Below are 20,175 nucleotides of genomic sequence, written 5' to 3'. Positions count from 1 at the left end.
CGCCTAGTTTGACCCTCTAGGCTTCCCATCCTTTCCCACCTCCTCCGCGCGCATGCGCGGAAGCCCGGCGCCCTTTCGTCCGTGTTCCTGCCGCTTTGATAATGGCGGCTCGTGGCTTGGGGCTGTTGACCAGTTTGCCCCTCCGTGCTCAGAGAAGTCAAGTCCAGCGTCCTCTCCGCAGGCTTCTCAGTTGCCCAGGAACGGTGGTCGCAGCCCTCGGGAAGGAAGAGCAGTCCTCGGGGAGCGCGGAGACAGGTGTGGAGCCGGGGCCGGGGTCGCGGGCGGGCGCAGGGCCGGTGGAAGCGGCGGGGGGACCGCACGGCAGGGTCCCGGCCTCGCTCGGGGAACCTAGGGCCGCCGCCGTGGCTCGTGGTGGTGGCGGAGGCGGCGGCGCGGTGTGGGACGTTCCTTCCTTCGGGGACTGCGTGCCCAGTGATGAGGTCGTTCAGAGCTCCGCAGTGCAGGCCAGGAGCAGAGTTTGCTCGTGTCTGACAGTTGGGCGAAACGCTGTTGCCAGTTACGGTAGTGATGCTGCAGTTGAGCCAGTCGCTTCCTCGCTCACAGATGTAACCGAGGTCGATGCTCGCAAGTTGCCGATGGAGGCCGAGCGGAGTGAGGCCTTGATGAATAACCAGGACCCCTGGTCCTCCAGTGGAGGCTCTACCTCTGCAATTACTGATGTGTGCTTTATTCTTCTGGCCGTTTGGAGCAGAACCAGCTTGGTAACAGATTTGCCTGGGCTGGAACAGGCAGGCGTTCTAAGTTTATAGGCTGGTGTGTTGAGAAGTCCAGTCCCCCCTCTTGTGATCCAAGAGCTGCGTTTACGTTATTTACGATTCTTAAAACAGTCTGGCAGGATTGTGTCACGGTCTCCATTTTAGAGATGGAGACAGAGGCGCAGAGAGCCAAGGGACTTGCCGCTGAGTTAATTTAGACCTCGAGTCCCGCTGTTAAACAGAAGGTGTTGATTTCTACCATTTCTTGGAGCTGTAGTTTTAAGGTATGAAATTATTTCTGGGAACAGTTCTAAAGAAAGCTAAACAAGTACGGTATTTTCCCCAAAATAAATGATAGGCTTGCTGTCCTCATCAGACTGTATGAGAGACTCATATTGATAGAGAGTTGGAAGTATCACTTACTATGACAGTTCATTGAAATGCTGATTGGACTGTATTTAGTAGAAGCTGTTTCTGTTAAAAACTCTTAAGTGACTGAAAATGTGAGTAAGACTTTTGCCAAAGGAGCTATTGTGACTTAACATGTGTATAGTGGTTTAAATTTTAGAGTATTTTCAAATGCTCTTTGAGATATAAAGCTCTGTGAACTAGGTTTGGAAGGAATTATTATTACTCCATTTTGTAGATGTGGAAACAGGCTGGTACAGCTGGCTGGTAAATGGATCACACTTAGCTATTCAGTAGCAAAGGTGAGAATAAACCCTTCTGATTCCAAGGCTTCACTTAGCAGAGCTTTGTTGTTTTTCTCAGGAAATGTGTTTCATTTTGTATCATTAGGATAATATGACTGGCTAAATATCCAGGGAGTCTTGTGAGGCATAACAAGTAACAAAATCCTCATTTGAATTTCTTTTCCATTTTTAAAGAGAAGAAGGTGATTACACTATATAACTCACTTAGAAGCATATAATTTTATAATTAGAAGGAAATTGAGAGATCTTCAGTTCAGTTTTTCACTCAGTGTGAGAACTCATTGCCAAAAGTTTGCTAGTTATATTTTATAGTAACAAGGAACACACAGTTTCATACATCAGTCAGTTCCATTTTGATGGGGCTCTAATGGCTGAGAAATATTTATAATGAGCTAAATCTGCTAACTTTCCATTTCCCTGTTGGTCTTACTTTTGACGTAGCTTTCACGGGAGTAGTGGAAAGAACCCTGATTTAAGAACAAGAATATGCAGTGTATTGTTCAGGACTCTTTGGGTGCAGGGGACAGAAACGAACTCAAATTTGTTTAAGTAGAAAAGGGAGGACATACCAACCATGTAACCAGACTCCAGAAAGAGACGTGACTGCTTTGATAAGGTCGCCTGGATGGATGCGTCGGAGGGAAGTATTGTTTCCTCACCTATTGTTTGGTGGCCTCCTTATCTCAGGTTCTTCTTCTCCAGTGGGTTGTTGATGGCGATGGCCACTAGCAGCTTGCAGCTTTCTCCAAAGACAAGAATAAAATGATCTTTTGCCTGAATTTGAAAGATTTGAAAGAGTCTAAGAAAGAGCTGTTGATCATCACAGCCCCACCTCCAGGACCAAGAGGAACTGTTTAAAACCCTCTGACAGCCCTGGCGCGTCTGGTGGGGTGTGATGCAGGGTGACTGCCGACAGCGCCCCCGTCCGCCGGCCGCACGGGCGGGCTCGTGCTGTGAACAGACAAGGAGGACGGATGCCGGGCCGCCAAGCAGCAGCTAAACTCTGCAGGAGGCTACCCAGCGTGTTAGAGGTTTGCCTTGGTGCAGCTTTTGCACCGCTAATGCTGCCTGCCCTGTTTATCTCTAAAGGTTATTGTGGGATTCAGAGGAGAATGTTTCCGTGAACACTGGAACGTGCTGCACCGGTGGAAGGACGGCTCTCATTTCTCATTAGTCTGTTTCCAGGTTGTAAATCCCCGCTTTATCTACAGTAATTCTCTGTCAGAGTTTCTAGACCTTCATTACTCCTCTCCAGATGCACTCTGGTTCCTCAGTATCCTTATATCCGTCACGTCCGGAACAGAGCGTGTGCTCCGTGTGTGGCCTGACCAGTAAACAGGAAAGAAGTGCTTTACCCCCTTGGATTTGGATTTTATATCTATATCTGTCTTCTCCCTTTCTTCACCCCAGAAGTTAAGACATTCCCTTGGCTCATTTTGAGCTTTCATCAAATCAAACTTCTGGTCTTCTTTTGTCCATCTGCTGCTGGCTGAATTCCCCCCCGCCCCCACTATGTGCTTGTGTCTTTATGTTGTTTTTAATTCTAAACGCAGGACAATATGTTTTGTGCTTATGCTTATCAAGTTATGTTATCAAGACCGTTGCAAATTTGAGTCTGTCTTAAAATACCAACACTTATTAGTTTTTCCTCCCAACTTCGTGTTGTTTGTAGATTTGACAAGCCTTCTGCAAGGCCATGTACTTACGCTACCTGAACTTTTGTCCCCGTCCTGACTCTGTCCCGTCTACTCTGTCGTGCCTGCTGCTGTTCAGGGTTAGGGCCGTCGGTCCCGTTCAAGCCTGTCACCCCATCTGTCATCAGACTTCTCTGCCTCCCTCTCGCGCTCCGTCCCTGCTCTTCCCAGTAATCCAGCTGCAGGGATACCTGCACAATAGTGCAAAACATTGTATGCCAGTGATATTGAAGTATTGTCTGTGATAGTGAAAACGGTAAACCATCTCAGTATTTATCGGAGGATTGACTAAATTACCATAAATACCTAAGAAGGTTTATGCAGTTATTTTAAAAATGAGGGAAATATATATCTACTGACACACAAAGATATCAACAATGTATTAAACATTTAAAAGCATATTACAGAAGAGAATGTATAGTACATTTTCAGTAATTGTGTGAAAAATATTTATCTCTGGAGAGATACAAATGTATATGTTTATGTATGCCTTGAAAATGTCTGGAAAGCTAAGTATCAAGCCTAATAAGTGGGTATTAGAGGGAGAGAACTAGGGGAGGATTTATACTTTTGCTCTATGAAATTTTACAGCTTGACTTTACTTTTACAATAAGCAGTTGGACATCAGTCTAGACTCAGTAAATATCAGAGGCAAGAAGATAGAGGTGGTAATTACAGCTGGAAAAGTGGGTGAGAGAAGCCTGGACCACAAACACAAGAAGGACCAGTTGGAAGGGCTGTCAGTAGACTGAGGTCAAAGTGAGTAAGACTAGTCCCTGCCCTCAGCATGAAGGCAGATATTCTTCCGTGTTGTTAAGTAAACACAGCACCGTGACTTACCTTCTTCCATAGATGTTGAAGTGAGCTAGTGCAGAGGTGGAAGCGATTCTGCCGAGGAGAGTCACCTCTTCACAGAGCTGAGCACGGTTTGGAGGATGAATGGGAGTTTGCGGGGCAGAAAATGAGAAGGTGGGCGTCCAGCCGGAGCGGAGAAGACGTGAAGAGCTCAGAGTGTGTGTGCCGGTGCCGTGTGCAGAGCACCGCGCGTGAGCGGGGTGGAGGAGGAGGGCTGAAGTTGGCACGGCTGAGGAGGGGGGCCGGGGTGCCGGGAGCTTTATAGCCGGGCTGTGGGGCTTAGACCTCATCATGAACGCGGCAGGGAAGTCAGAGAAGAAGACTTTCTAAAAACGATGATCTTAGAAAGATGACTTTGGCAGCAGTGTGGAGAGTGGCTTGAGAAGGACAAGACTGGAGCGAATGAGACCAGTTTAGCAATCAGGCTGCTGTGTTCCAGGCCTGAAATGAGAGATTGACGTTGAAGAATTGGCATCCGGAGTAGAGAAGAGGACGCGTATTGAAGAGATGCACGTTTAGCATCTCTACAGTGAGTGTAGGGAAGACGTGCAGTATGTTTGACCAGTTGTTAGAAATGTGGAGTAGGGCAGGGCCAGGAGTGCCCTGGTGAGACCTGCCTCTAGGTGGGTGCTGCCCAGCAGGCTGGAGGGTCCCGCCGGCTCTCACTGCCTTCCTCTGTCTCGTCCATGAGGGTGGCTTGGGGTTTGCGGAAATGAAGGTTCAGTGTGTGCGCGGCATTTCCTTTATCCTCAGTTTTGTGACCTTTTGAAAGAAGATGAGGCTGAAAGCTTTTGCTGATTTCTGTGCGTCGGTTACATTTAATCCCTTTGGAATTAGAACTTGAATGATTTTCTTTTTCCTTGCTTTTAGTTCGCTTGTTGATCTTTCCTTTGTGATCAGTGGATTATTTACTTCTTGCCTGTCACAGCTCTTGTCTTCGTTTCCTGTGATTGTAACTCCCTAACCCCTGGATGGTTTTTAATGGGGAAAAATAAAAACCCCCTCTATTTCTTTAGTAAAAAGTATCATGAGCTCTTTGTGGGGAGCAACTAGGGTTCAGGCTCTCAGATTTCCCTGTGATGCAGAGCCCATGATAGTTGGTAACTCATTGTTAATTGTTTGAGCCAGATCAAGACCCTTTACAGAGAAAAACTAATAACTTATTTTATTTTTTTAATATTAATTAATTAATTAATTTTGGCCGCGCTGGGTCTTTGTTACAGTGTGTGGATCTTTATTGCGGTGTGTGGGATCTTTTAGTTGCAGCATGCGGACTTCTTAGCTGCGGCATGTGGGATCTAGTTCCCCAGTGAGGGATCGAACCCGGACCCCCTTCATCGCGAGCGCAGAGTCTTACCCACTGGACCACCAGGGAAGTCCCCAAAACTAATAACTTACTTAATACATTAAACTTCTAAACTCATTGTCTCGTTGCGCTCAGGCTTGTAATCATTTTTTTTTAGGCTTTGGAATGTTATAGCTTATACAGACTTTGTATGTGTGTATTTGTGGAAGTGGTTTTACTTTTAAAATTTTGTGGAGCGCTCCCTTTTTAGCGCTATGCATTGAGTGTGGTCAGTCAAAACAGAGTGGACAATTTAATGGTAATCACAAGAGAATGGTAACAGGAAGCCTGGGAGGAGTATAGCTTCACCCTTGTAAAGGAGAAGAAAGAAGATGAAATGAGGATAAAGTTGGTTGTGCTCAGGTGTAAAATCTTTATATACCATATCAAGAGATGCTTTACATTTTACGTGTGTGTGTTGGGAATGCCTTTGTCTCATTCATAGGCTCTGAAGACAGGACTCCAAAAAAGAGATTCTCTGAGGTGCAGAAAGAGAGACGAGAACAGGCCCAGCGGACTGTGTTAATCCACTGCCCAAATAAAATCAGCGAGAAGAAGTTTCTCAAGTACTTATCCCAGCATGGACCTGTTAACAGCCACTTCTTCTATGAAAGCTTTGTAAGTATTTGAAAAACAATCTAACTTAACATTCATCCTTTTTTTTTAAAGTTATTTTTTGCTCTGTTGCCTCTGCAATATGGTAAAGTTAGATTCTTTTTTGATATCCTACATCTTTCTTTGTCTAAATTTCTTCAGTGAGATTTTTTTTTGATATGAGAATAGAAATCCTTATAGCAGTACCACAGAATTATAAGCATAATTATACCTGAACATTTCATAATTTGAATACTTTAAATCGTTCCATTATCTTAGGTGTAGAAGCCAGTGGGAGATCTTTGTTTTGCCTTTTAATTTTCTATTTCAGCATTATTTTCAGCTTCTCTTAACTAATACCACTTTATAATGTTCCTTTTCTTTATCTGCTTATAGTGGTTAAAACCATTGCTCGTGTTAGAAGCATATCATTGTAAATTTTAAAAATTAGTATTTTGTATGTTATGATAATTGCTTTGAAATATGAACTAAAATACTATGTTAAAAATAGTATTTTGAAATGTGTTCTGTTCTTCTTATGTTTTTGGTGTAGGGTCTTTATGCTGTTGTAGAATTTAGTCAGAAGGAAAGCGTAGCTTCACTGCAGAATGTAACTCGTACTCCAAGCCTGGGCACAGAGGCTGCAATTCCATTCAGATCACGTTACTTCAATTTAAAGTTGAAGACTCCATTAAACCAGACTTCTGAGCAGTCAAGTATTCAATGTAGGAATCAGTCTTCTCCTTCAAGCAAGAAGCTTTTTGAATTACTTTGTTGTGCAGAAAGTGTAAGTTTGTAGGCATACTTCCCTGACTTGATATGTGTGTGTGTTTGACTTGTTTTGTATATTTTAAGTTTTTATCATTAAATATTCATACTGAGTGAAAAGTAAAAGTAATCCTTCCCTACTCCCTACCACCGTATCCCATTTGTAACCCTCGGAAGTAACCACATTCTGCCAGAGTTTTGGGCCTTTGGATTATTCTTGCTTTCTTTCTCTTGTCAACATGACATATAATTGTACATGGCATTCTTTTATAAATTTTAAAATATCTTATTTCTGGTTTTAGCTCTCTTTTTCTGCTCTAGTAATGTTTATAGTAGTTTTGGTTTTTCTTACTCAGACTTGTCAAAGGTTTAGCTAGTCCTTTCCAAGAATATGTTCATGGTTTTAGTTATCAAAATACTATTTTGGTGGTTGATTTTCTAATTTTTAAAACTTTACTTCTAACCTTTTGTATTTCCTCTACTTTCTGTTATTTATTTTTCTTGAGTTAAATGTTTAGTTCGGTTATTTTCAGTATTATTTTCAAACGTGGGCGTTTAGGCTGTGGTTTTTATTTTAAATATTCAGCTCCAGCATGCACCTTCATTTAAATGTCCAGCTTTGTGGTTGCTTTGACCTCCTCTACTGGGGCATTTTACTATTTTCATTTTCCTAAAACAATACTTTATACTCATGGCCTAAGAAAAATAGTAGTTTTAATTCTAGCCAACTTTTTTTTTTTTTGCTGGTGTCCTCATTCCTCAGTGCTTTTTAAAGGGCATTTGTAAAATCCACTTTTAAGGGTAAATGTAAAAAGATTGCATATTTTTAAGGTAGGTCTCCTAAGCCATCAAATTTCTAGAAGTAAAATGACAATTATTTTACATGACCTTAACGTTCTCTATATTCTCTTGTTTTTGTTTTGGCCAGCTAGGTAGATGATCAGCTGAACACTCTCTTGAGGGAATTCCAGCTAACAGAGGAGAACAGCAAGCTCCGGTATCTCACCTGCTCTCTTATTGAAGATGTAGCAGCTGCGTATTTTCCGGGCTGCACCGTCAGACCCTTTGGCTCTTCAGTGAACAGTTTTGGAAAATTAGGATGTGATTTGGACATGTTTTTGGATCTAGATGAAATTGAAAACTTTAGTACTCACAAGGTAATTACATTTCTTTAAATCACAAAGTTGTCAGAAAAAAATAAAGGAAATCTTTGGATTTAATAAAATTACAACTTGATTTCTAAGCTTAAGAAATAATATGGTTAAAGAATAGGGTCTATTTGATACTGATTCTTTGGAATTGTAAAGTCTTTCTTTGTATCGGTCTAATATATTATCATTTTTTTGTGAATATCTTAAATATGTAATAAAATGGTTGTTCTTTTTGAGGGTTGAGAATTTTTTTGGGTAGGCCAAGGTTACTTACTGTGTTATTCAGACTATGTGTGTATTAACTAATTTTTTCATCTGCATGATCTACTTACTGAAATACTTTTTACATCTCATGATTTTTGTTTCTCTTCATTTCTCAGAATTCTTTTGATTTTTGTTTTATTCAAAGACTATGTTAGCTACATATAGGTATATGATTATTATACCTTTTTATTGGGTTGTTCATTTGTCATTAAATTTTGCCCATCATCTCTGTAAGTGCCTCTTCTTTAAATTCTTTTTTGTTTGTTAAGATGGCTGCTTGTTACTCGTCTCACGTACCTTCTCCTCCTACATCAGTGTTTCCAGCCTTCACATACGTTGTTACGTTTTGAGTATAAATAGCAGATCACTGAATTTTATGCTTTTACTCCAATCTGTGAGTCTTTTTATTTATTATTACTGGTAATTTTGGGGGTTTATTTCTACTGTCTTACTTTTTATTTCCTATTTTCTATGCTTTTTCTTTGCTTTTCATTGTTTTCCTTTCCTCCTCCTGTTGGATTCTTTCTTTATTCTGCCCTTTCCTCCATTCCTGTCTTTCCTGTTACAGTTTAGAAATTGTATATCCCATTTATGTTCTTATTAACATGCGTGTCTGACAGAGTAAACTTAATCAGCGTGTCTGCCATCATCCCAAACAATATGAGGTGCTTTAATTTCATTACAACTTTGATTTGAAAAGCCTTCTGTGTTTTTGTAAAATCTTAGGTTTTTAGGACTGTTCTTTCTTATGTATTTCAAACTAGTAATCATCTCTGTGTAGATGTCCATTTGAAACTTCAAACTTAACATTTTGAAAACAGAACTTTATCTTCATCTCCTTGTAAATATTCTTTATAAGTTTTTATAAAAGTTCTTAGTTATGTGTCACATGTTAATCAGTGGCATTTTAGCTTTCCTGACATTTGCTGTCGTCTAAGCAAAGCTATCTAAGCTAATCTTTCAGGTCTACCTCTTCATTTACATCCTCAAAGCTATAGTGACACGGTCCCTTATAAATTCTCACTTAGATGATTGTAGCAACATCCTGCTTTCCGCGTGCTTCTCGTGTCATGCCTTGGTATTCCAGCCCTCAGTCTCTGCTGCAGTTATCTTAAAACACAGCTTGAATCATCCACAAGCTTAGAACAGTTCTTCGTTTTAACATAGAATTGAAATGATCTGCCTCATAATTCATTTTAGTAATCGTTTGTCTTTCTCTGTCTTCACACACCCAGTTTTCCAATCACATCATTTAATTACCGGTTGTGGGGCACTTTTAGGGTATGAATGGCGACTGAACCGTAGCTCTGTGTCTTCACTCAGGAGTGCATTTCCCTTCCGCTCCTGACTGCCATTCCTACACGGCTCTCACGGCCTCGTCCTGACCCCACCTTCTTAAACCATACTTGATGTTTCCCTCTGCTCCAGTCAAAATTAATCACTCCTTTTTTGCAGCGTAGCTCATACTTCTGTCTCCAGATTCCTTCTGCGTTACGTTTAGTTAGTGGTTGATCTGTGTCTCTCACTGTATCCTAAGCGTGGGCAGGGTAGGATCCGTGTCTGTTCATTTTCTCATCCCACACAGTGCCCGCCATACTTTATCTGCTCAGCATGTAATTACATAGTTGAAACTGGCCAAGAAATATGAAGCACGTGAAAGTGAAACGGGTCAGTCTGATTAAGACTAACATGTACTTGAAATTGTATTAAATTCCTGACAGGGACACTTAAATTATGTTAGGCTATTTTTATATTAAATAAAAGACCTTGCCAAATAATTAAAGTGCATTATAATGTGTTGTAATGGTGAAAGCTTGGGCTCGGGAGTGCAGAATAGTTCGTTTACTTACCTGCTGTATGACCCTGGGAAAGTTATTTACCTTCTCTGTGCCTCGATTTTCCTAGCCATAAAATTGGGTTAGTGCTATAACGCCAGCTCATGGAGTGTTTGAGAGGATTGCTAGACAGTAAGAAATACATTTTTTTCTGTTGGAAGCAGAGGAAGGAGTTGGAAACTTAGTTGGGTCTTAGATTTCTGAAACAGAGAGCTGTTAGGAAAAGATATTTTAAAAGACAGTGCTCCAGTCTCACTAAACAATTTAACATCATTCCGTATGTAGGTTTAACTTATGCAGTGTTGTTATAAACATATACTCTGAAATATGTGCTTGTTTAAGATTATAATAGCTTTGCTAATAGAAACATTTTAAAAATGAAACATGAAAAACAGGAGCACTTTTATTTATTTTTTATTTTTAAATAAATAAGAATAGATTTTAAAAAACCAGGAGCACTTTTAAACTCATCCTCCATAAAACAGCTTCCTTGAACACTGTATGCAGTTGTGAACCTCTCCTCCCTCTTACCTCCTGGTGCTCCGTGTGTCCCAGCACTCCCCCTTGGTTTGTGGTTCTCTGGGCTTGTTTTATTCTTCAGCCTGAGTTGAGAGCAGTTAGGAAGAGATTATAATATAATCTATACAGATTTTAACGTGATTTTTTCCCCCACTTAATAGTGTCTCAGCAGTTCAGTCTGCTGCATCCTCTTCAGTGGATGCAGAATGTTCTATTGAATGAATGTACCATAATTTACCTAACCAGTGCTTTATTTGTTAGACAGTTAGGGGACGGTATCTTTTCTTCCCCACTTTATTGCCAACTATATTAGGTAATATTCTTAGGTTGTGCATCACAGAAGCCAACCCAGAGCAGCTTAAACAAGCAAACAAGAGAAGTAGAGGAAGCACCCCAGAACCCAGGGCCAGGAATGTGGGGGAGGCTCAGGGAAGGGCAGCACTGGGAAGTACGAACAATCGGGAGTCCGCGAAGGGTTCGGTTTCTTCTCCACGTATTTGCTTTACTTACTGTCTCCCTTCCCTTCACTCCCCTCTCCCCACCCGCTTCGATTCTCTTTAACATTTTCATCCTCATGCTGTAGACTGTGCCTCTGCCCCAAAGCGTCTGAGTTCCATTTCAACCACGTGGTTGCCTCGGAAGCTCCGCTGCAGTTGCTGGTGGAGACGGCTGGCTGGGTGGGGGTGTGCCCCCGCAGTGCTCGCGTCAGCCGCCCTGCCTGCTCCACATGCGTCGTCAGGGCCGTGATCCTTTCGGGGGACTGAGTTCTCAGAGAGGGGTAGGAGGCTTTATTAAGCTAGACAGAGCTCTTCGAAAGTATCTACCACACAAATAACGCTGCAGTGAGGGAACAGCTTTGCAAATCACCTCATCTGTATGAGCATTCCTTTGGGGTGATTTCCTAGGATTTTAATAGCTAATCAAAATCTTATTGACACGTATTTAAAATTTTGCCATTTCAATACTAAAGTTGTCCCAAAAGTATGTCCCGGTTTACGCTCCCACTGACGGATGTGTGTGTTTCCCCTCACCCACCAACGCTGGTCCTGTCACCCTTTTTGTCTTTGCCAGACTGATAAATGAGAAATCTCAGTGCTATTTTAATTTCTTCTTAGCTTCTGGAAAACAAGACACCATCTCTTTCTATGTTTCTTACTCATTTTTATTTCTTCTGTTAGTTTCTTATTCAAGTGTTTTTGGCCATTTTTAGAATTGGGTGGGCTTTCCTCCCTTCCATTTGTACAAACCCTTCATAAATTAGGGAAGTTAGCCCTTTATATGACATGTATTATCGTCTTCATTTGTCTTTTATCTAGTAATGAATATATGCTTGGCCTTAAGATGGTTTTAATTTTTATTCATCCGTATTCTTTTGTGTGTTCTGGAATTTCGTGTCATGCTTAGATAATCCTTCACTCTAAGATTGTAGAAACTTTCACCCATTGTGTTGTGGTACTTTATTGATTAAAAACTTTTATGTTTAAGTCTTTGGTCTGTGTTGAATTTACTTTGGTTTTGGACTAGTCTAGTTTATTTTTTTAATGGCCACTTGGCTCATTGTTTCAATAGCAATTTTCCCGCAGTAATTTGCAGAGTTCATTTTATTAACTATTAAATTTCTGTAGTTAGGTCTGTTTGTACTGTTTTCTTCTGTTGATCTACTGTCCTCGTGCATATATTTCCTGTTATAACTACTGTGGGTTTACAGATCTTATTAAAATGGAAAGGCTAACTTGGAAAGGGCACATGTACATTCACAGAATTTATAGAATCTATGGTTCTACTATAGTCTTACTTTATGATATATACTGTGGTATGTAAGTTAATTATAAAAAGCCAGTGATTTTTCAAGTTAGTATTTTATACTCTAGAGAAGCAAAAGAAAAGTGAAGAGTTTTTGAAAGTATTTTTATTGAAGTATAGTTGGTTTACAATGTTGTGTTGATTTCTGGTGTCCAGCAAAGTGATTCAGTTATACATACATATATTCTTTTTCATACTCTTTTCCATTATGGTTTATCACAGGATATTTAATATAGTTCCCTGTGCTATACAGTAGAACCTTGTTGTTTATTTTATATATAGTATCAATAGTTTGTATCTGCTAATCCTAAACTCCTAATTTATCCCTCCCCCACCCCCTTGGGTAACCATAAGTTGGTCTTCTATGTCTTCTGAGTCTATTTCTGTTTTATAAATAAGTTCATTTGTATCATATTTTAGATTCCACACACAAGAGGGATCATATATTTGTCTCTCTCTTTCTGACTTCACTTAGTATGATAATGTCTGGGTCCATCCGTGTTGCTGCAGATAGCATTATTTCGTCCTTTTTAATGGCTGAGTAGTATTCCATTGTGTGTGTGTGCGGGTGTGTCACATTGTCTTTATCCATTGATCTGTCGATGGGCATTTAGGTTGCTTCCATGTTCTGGCTATTGTAAATAGAGCTGCAGTGAACATTGTGGTACATGACTCTTTTTGAATTATGGTTTTCTCAGGGTATATGCCCAGTAGTGGGATTGCTGGGCTGTATAGTAGTTCTATTTTTAGTTTTTTAAGGAACCTCCATACTATTCTCCATAGTGGCTGTATCAATTTCCATTCCCACCAACAGAGTAGGGAGGTTCCCTTTTCTCCACACCCTCTCCAGCATTTATTATTTGTCGACTTTTTAATGATGGCCATTCTGATGGGTGTGAGGTGATACCTCATTGCAGTTTTGATTTGCATTTCTCTAATGATTAGTGATGTTGAGCAGCTTTTCATGTGCCTCTTGGCAATCTGTATGTCTTCTTTGGAGAAATGTCTATTTAGGTCTTCTGCCCATTTTTTGATTGGGTTGTTTGCTTTTTTGTTATTGAGTTGTATGAGCTGTTTGTGTATATTGGAAATTAAGCCCTTGTCGGTCACGTCGTTTGCAAATATTTTCTCCTAGTCTGTAGGTTGTCTGTTTTGACAGCTGAAGATTTTTGGTCTGCTTTTGGCTGTGATTGCATGAAGAATTTTTTGTGTATGTGTTTGTGTGGTTATTGATTTTGTTTGTTTGTTTTGGGTTTTGTTGGTGTGTGTGTGTGTGTGTGTGTGTGTGTGTGTGTGTGTGTGTGTGTGTTTTGGCCAGAAATGACTTAGAGCATCCTTTTAGAAAAGTTTTTTTAAGAAATTCCTTTTTATGAAAAGCTCCTATTTACAAATGTTTTTATTATTCAGGCCTCAGGAAATTTTCTGATGGAATTTCAAGTGAAAAATGTTCCTTCGGAAAGAATTGCAACACAGAAGATCCTGTCTGTGATAGGAGAATGCCTTGACCACTTTGGCCCGGGCTGTGTGGGAGTACAGAAAATACTAAATGCTCGGTGTCCCCTTGTCCGGTTCTCACACCAGGCCTCTGGATTTCAGTGTGACTTGACTACTAACAATAGGTACGGTCTCTTACTTATTATCTTAAATGTGAATGTTATAAGGTATTAGCATAGTTTTTCTTGTACAGAAACAATGGCTTTCGACTCTTTGATATGCTTTAGTAATAATTTTTTTAAAACTTGAACACTTGAATTGAAAAGTAGGGTTTTCAATTATTAAAATGTTAACATGCCTAACTAACATCTTCTGAGAAGACTTGTGTTTCATTGTTCTTACTTACGTAGCCTGATAACAACTCAGAAATTCCGAAGTATATAGCCTTCTAGCGCACTTGGAAAATAAAGCAGCACCTTGGGTTTGTGCTCTCAGCTGCTTCCAGAGGCAGTCGACTGTGTGTCCAAACAAAGGTAGCATTTGCTTAAGTCAGACGGTGGTCTGAGCAGCCTAATGAGACTGCGTAGTTTTTCTTCAGCATGTTTTCATTTTATTATCAACCTGTTTGCTTTAAAACACATGGGATGAGAATGACAAGTTCTTTTATACTCTGACGACTTTTCTTTGGTTCTCAGTAGGGAAGACTTCTCAGCTGAGGAGTTTGCTTCTTTATACTCTCGTGTGCTCATTGCGTGCGTTTGGTTCCACTGTACTATCTGCTAGATACATGATCAGAACTACAAGTAGATTCAGGAGATCCAATCTAGAGCAGTTTTGATTAAAGTCCAGTGTTCACTAACAAGTCAGTGCGAAGGACTTTTGAATAATAAAAATATATACTGTATTTCTATCATTACTATATTTTCTTTATAGTATATAAATAGAATAAAATGACTTTTTTTTAGAGGTGAAAGATTACATCATTAATTTTTTTTTTTTGGAGAGAAACACCTTTATATAAATCCATACAATCAGAATAGTTTTTAAACTATTGAAATTTTTTTTCACACACACACACACACTGTATTTTACTTTTACAAGAGATAAATAAACTGACACCAAGCATTGTAAGTGGATGACCACAACAAAAGCAACAATGATTGCAATTACCAAACACGAAACACACTCATACTATGTCATAATATTGACATTCAGTCCAGTAATCCTCCACTGTAACAGCTCCTTTACTTTGCAGTGAGAATTGATTTGTATATTTTTCGCCTCTGAGTCCTTGTGGGATTTTATTTTTTTATTCAAACAGAAAGTCACAAAAATTATACTCATCCTCATCAGTTCACTCAGTCCCATGTAATTAATTTTTTTTTCCATCTTGATCTTTTGTTAGCACTTTTATGAGTTCATCAGTTTTCCATTAGAGTTCTGAAAATGCTTATTCATTCAGTTCAGCAGTACAGTCAGTTACCAGAAACCTGTACTTGTCAGAGTCTTTTCCATGAATTCCTTGAAGATGAAACCCTTTTATAGGAACATTTTTGCGAAAGCATCAGAGTACACCCAGAACTGTCTGTAAATGACAAAAGACTTAAAAATGACCACAGTTAAAGATTTGATGAAAGTACATAATAATGCAGTTGACAAGGAAATTTAGTTATTTCTGAGATACACATTTTAAATAACTAGAATTATGACTTATAACATTATACCAGAACATATAAGATTTTTAGAAATTTCATGTAATGTCTGAAACATTTATATTAACATATTTCCATACAAATAACCCAAAGAAAGTTTAGTATTAGTTGTTTTTTTGTTTGTTTGTTTGTTTTTTTATACAGCAGGTTCCTATTAGTCATCAGTTTTATACACATCAGTGTATACATGTCACTCCCAATCGCCCAATTCAGCACACCACCATCCCCACCCCATTGTGGTTTTCCCCCCTTGGTGTCCATATGTTTGTTCTCTATATCTGTGTCTCTAAAAGGACATTTATCTTTGTAATAGTGTTATTTTCATGGTCTTGTTGGTATAGTTTTAAAAATTTTGTTTTAATATGCTTCAGGTTTTTATACTCACATTGTTTTTTTATATCAGATACCTTGCACTATTTGATATTTATTTTTCAGCTTAATTTACCTTCATTTACATGGATAAAACATTTAATCACCATGAATTTCTAATTTGACATTTCTGCTCTCTTCCTTAAACTCAGGAAGTAAATGCCGTCCATGGTGGTACTTAGTAGACAGTTGGAGTTGCTACTGTGAAATGGTGTTGTGCCCTCTCAGTTCTCTGAGTAATTACACAACATGTCTTGATCAGTAGGAGCTTGATTTTAAAATAATTCTTATAATTCTTTGCACTGTAACATTGTGATTAGAAGACTTATTGAAGACAGGCTCTGAAGATTGATTTCTTAATAGACGTTTTATCTTCATGGATTGTGGTTTTTATAAATATTAAACTTAAGTAATTTTGGCTGAATTTTAAGACATTTATACTTTCTTGATAAAATAAGTAGAATGTTTTCCTTGTCTGTCAAAGGACTAGATAACCCCCCTTTCCCATTCTAAAGTGTCCTGATTTAGATGATAAAGTATAATGTTATTTCACCTATACTCTACAATGAGATCAAATTGTTTTTGAAATTCAGTTATCAGGAAATCTTTACCCTGGAAGAATTATCATGTTTCTCCTTGTGACCAGTGTAAATCCTACAAATGACCGCATTTCGTTTCTAGCTGCTTCTGATAGGAAGATCAGAAATAAACTTGCAGCTCAAATTTTAATTAATCTGCAGAACCATCGGGCTGGAATGCCTACAGCCCGAATACATTCTGGTGCTGACTTTGTTCATTCTGTCTATATCTTCTCTGATCTAGATTTATAGACTCATACCTGGACGATTTACTATAGGGGTTCTTAAATGCCCCCTAAAAACACTGGAAAAGCAATGGGTGCAACAAATAAACACATGAACTGATAGCTCAAAAAAAAAAAAAGGACTAGATAATCCAGGTGTGCAACTGAAGTGTGAAGCATCTTATTTACAGATGTGCTGGTGTCTTTACTGATAGTTAATAAAGAGTGCTTAGGTAGTATTTCACTTATTAGGTCATGTTTAGGGACTTTGATTTAAAAATTTTAAGCTTTAGAGCTGCATCATGGTTGTCAGCAGTTAAAAGAATGTTTTAAGGGTAATGAAAGTATAACCATTCACATAAATTTTATATTGCAAATACATAATGCTTTTGATGATCTGCTCTTGTTATTCTGAATATGTTCAGATAGAGTAAGATATTTAGATATGTCCCCAGGTATGTGTTTTATTCTACTCTGGGATCATAATTTGGGGGTTTGAAAATTCCTGTTATTTTTCTCTTTTGAAGGATTGCCTTGAAGAGTTCTGAACTCCTTTATATATATGGTGCCCTGGACTCCCGAGTGAGAGCCTTGGTGTTCAGTATCCGATGCTGGGCTCGAGCACATTCGTTAACGAGCAGTATTCCTGGTGCTTGGATTACAAATCTCTCCCTTACCGTGATGGTCATCTTTTTTCTCCAGAGGAGATCACCGCCTATTCTTCCAACACTAGACTGCCTGAAAACCCTTGCAGGTGAGACTAGAAGCGTCTGTTTCCTCTCTGACGTTCGAGTGGATAGAATCACCATGTGTTACCAAAACCGTGTGTGTGTGTTGGTGGTCATGTATATTCAAAGCCTTACGAATCTAAAATTTCAAAGCTTTTAATTTTCTTAATGTCCACCAGGGGTCATGAGAGCAGATGATTTGTGAAGCTGAGGCCTTTAGAATTTTTTGAGAGTTCTGTCCTGTGTCAGTTGGCAACGTTGTTTACAATCTCCTGAGCCAGCTGGAACCTCTCCCTTGGTTTACCAAGCTTGGAATGACCTTGGAAAAAAATATATCCCAGATGCAGCTTCTGATAGGATCCCAGCTTCAGAGATAGCTTTCCAAGTCTGAAGCTATTTCCAGATTTCTCTTAGAGATACTAAAAACTGTTTCATGATTTTTTTTGTTTTTTTTGTTTTAGCGTCTTTATTGGATCATAATTGCTTTACAGAGATCCTAAATTTTTTTTTTTGGTTAAAGCTTATAAGGAATCGTAGGTAAATGGTTTTAAAATTAGTATACTATTTAATTTACATTTTAAATAAATTGAAATTTTGATAGACTGCTGGATGAGATACTAAAGTATTACAGTCCTAAATTCTAAAAGGAAGATAATTCAGGGATTTACTCAAAGTGTATATGCACTGCATCTTCTGCCCCTCTTATATATTGCTGCCAGTACATCCCTGAATCGTCCCTGTTTAAAATCACCTTAAAGGAATTTTATTCCCTATAGAATAAACCTCAAGCAGTTGACTTAGCTTGGTGCCTAAGATTTTCACCTGTAGCCACATCCAATTTTTCCAACCTCTTCTCCCACCATTTCTCTTCATGTGTTGCCACGTTTCAGCCAATACCATGTTCATAACATTTCCTCTTAGGTCCTTCGTTTATGCTGTGTGTTTTTCTTCCTAGAATGTGCCTTTTCTTCTCTAAATTCTTTTAAGTTCTCTTCCATGCCACTTTTCCTTATTATTCAAATTAGAAGTAATCTCTTCTTTCCTGTGAACACTGTAAGTGATGGTACAGCTTGAAAGTAAGCTGTAAAAAAAGCTCCATGTGGCAGGTTAGTGGAAAGTAGGAAGTTTTCAGGGAGGCAGAGTGCTGAGCCTGTGTCTCACCTCTGAGGTTGGAATAAAGGGCCTTGTCCACACCGGTGCCCATCTCATCGTTTTGTGTCATACGTTCACTGAAGATCTGTTGGTGACTTACTTTGTGTCAGGTGTGATTTTTTGGCACAGACGATGTTCTCAGGTAACTCAATCTAGTAAAGAGGTAAGAAACAAACAGAAAACATGGGTAGATCTCACCAATAAGCAACCTGGAAAAAGCACTTCCTGTTCAATCCCTGCTGTGTGCCCTGATGCTTACGACTGCTCTCCTAGAAACCATTTTGGGGAAATATCATGGAATTTTGGAGTTCCGAAGCTAAGAAAGAGTAGAAGCTGAAAAAGAGGAGGAATAGGTTTATGTTGGGGGCTGACTGCGCCTAACGTCGTGATTGTTCTCTTCCAGTCTGACAAGTGCTGCCAGCCTGCCGCGCTCAGGCCCCTCGCATCCCTGCCCGGGGAGGTTTATACTGCTTCTCTCCTTCCCGCTGCTCCATTCTTAACAGTGATTTTCGGAAATTCATGTCTAATTGTAGTATTCTCTCTCTTGAAATCCTTCAGTAATTTCCTAGTATCTTTTTTTTAATTTCCACTAATTGTTTCAGAAAAAGAATATGATTTGTGAACGAATTAAAAATGACATGTTGAGTTTTTATTCCAAATCTATTTTAAACCAAATTTAAATTTATTCACATCTTATGGCATCAAAACGGACAAAACTAGTTTGGGAATTCCTTCATTTTCTACTTAAAAATACCAAATTGGTTGTTGAAAATTCTTCATGTTAGTTTTTAAACATGGTCAGAGAAATTTTGGGGCCATTTCAGTTGCTTCTTTCCACATAGCACATTATAGGTGTGAATTGCCAATAAATGTAAAGCGAATTTGATATAATTGTTGCTACTTTTTTATCTTTGGTTTTTGAAGTTCTAGTGAAATCTTGAACTTGTTGTAAAAGAATTTTTTGTGGATGAATGTATATGAAGGTTGTGGTGAAGATGATTTTGAGGAGAATTTGTCAAAATATTTTTTTCCTACTCATTTAAGTATTTTTCAGAATCCATGTTTTTTATACTTTCTGACTTTAACCAGTGGTCCCATACTGATGTACATTCAACAGTATATGGCTAAGAATAAAAACAATGTTAAATCGTGAAATAATCAAAGCCATCTTGGGCACTCCGTAATTAAGCAGCTGAGGGACTTGTGTCCTCTTACAGTCCTTTTCTTCTAAACTGCGCCTCTCATTTGATATTCAGGTAGAGCCTGTCATTTGTGTTGTTTCACAAGGAAGACAGTAAGACCCCGTTTACTCGATTGCCTGCCTGCTTGCCTGCCTGCTTGCTTGTTTGTTAGTAGAAGGCAGCGTCAATTTCTGGAGCGCCTGTTAGCACTTCTGGGACTTTGTCAACCACTGTTTGAAATCCAGAAGTTGCAGTCCAGACCTCTTAGCCTTGTGTTTCGGGTCCTTCGTGATCTTCGTTTTCCTCCTCTTCTTGTGCCTTCCCTCTTGTGTGCAGATCGGGAGCTGCAGCCCTTTGCACTTCTGCGCATCTCTGTGCCTTCGCCGGAGGTGGCCCTTTCCTCCTGCCTTCTCTCCTTGCCTGGAGAACCTCCTCATGATCACGGCAGAGAAGACACGCCCAGTCCAAAGGCTTGCTTGTTAGGTCTCTCCTGGCTTCTCTCTCCCCGCTCCCTCCCCGGAGGCGGTGCCTTGTCGGCTT

The 20,175-nt window shown here is 39.4% G+C and overlaps 1 protein-coding gene and 1 long non-coding RNA gene across 2 annotated transcripts in view; one reads left to right on the top strand and one right to left on the bottom strand.

Moving 5' to 3' along the window:
• The window catches only part of LOC309654921, a 307,887-nt gene that overhangs the window by 69,540 nt on the left and 218,172 nt on the right, over positions 1-20,175 (bottom strand). The gene's annotated exons all lie outside the window — the stretch shown is intronic.
• The window catches only part of MTPAP (mitochondrial poly(A) polymerase), a 28,975-nt gene continuing 8,874 nt past the window's right edge, over positions 75-20,175 (top strand). Inside the window, exons 1-6 of the mRNA XM_082449515.1 lie at positions 75-255; positions 5,769-5,941; positions 6,471-6,704; positions 7,618-7,842; positions 13,665-13,876; positions 17,102-17,328. Of these exons, the coding sequence (XP_082305641.1) occupies positions 102-255; positions 5,769-5,941; positions 6,471-6,704; positions 7,618-7,842; positions 13,665-13,876; positions 17,102-17,328 (1,225 nt within the window). The 5' untranslated portion in view covers positions 75-101. The remainder of the gene's footprint in view (positions 256-5,768; positions 5,942-6,470; positions 6,705-7,617; positions 7,843-13,664; positions 13,877-17,101; positions 17,329-20,175) is intronic.

The sequence above is a fragment of the Balaenoptera physalus genome, assembly GCF_965194825.1.
Source record: "Balaenoptera physalus genome assembly, chromosome: 2".
In the NCBI taxonomy this organism is placed as follows: Eukaryota; Metazoa; Chordata; class Mammalia; order Artiodactyla; family Balaenopteridae; genus Balaenoptera; species Balaenoptera physalus.
The sequence above is the reverse complement of the archived record's forward strand: the minus strand, read 5'-3'. Positions and strand labels throughout refer to the sequence as shown.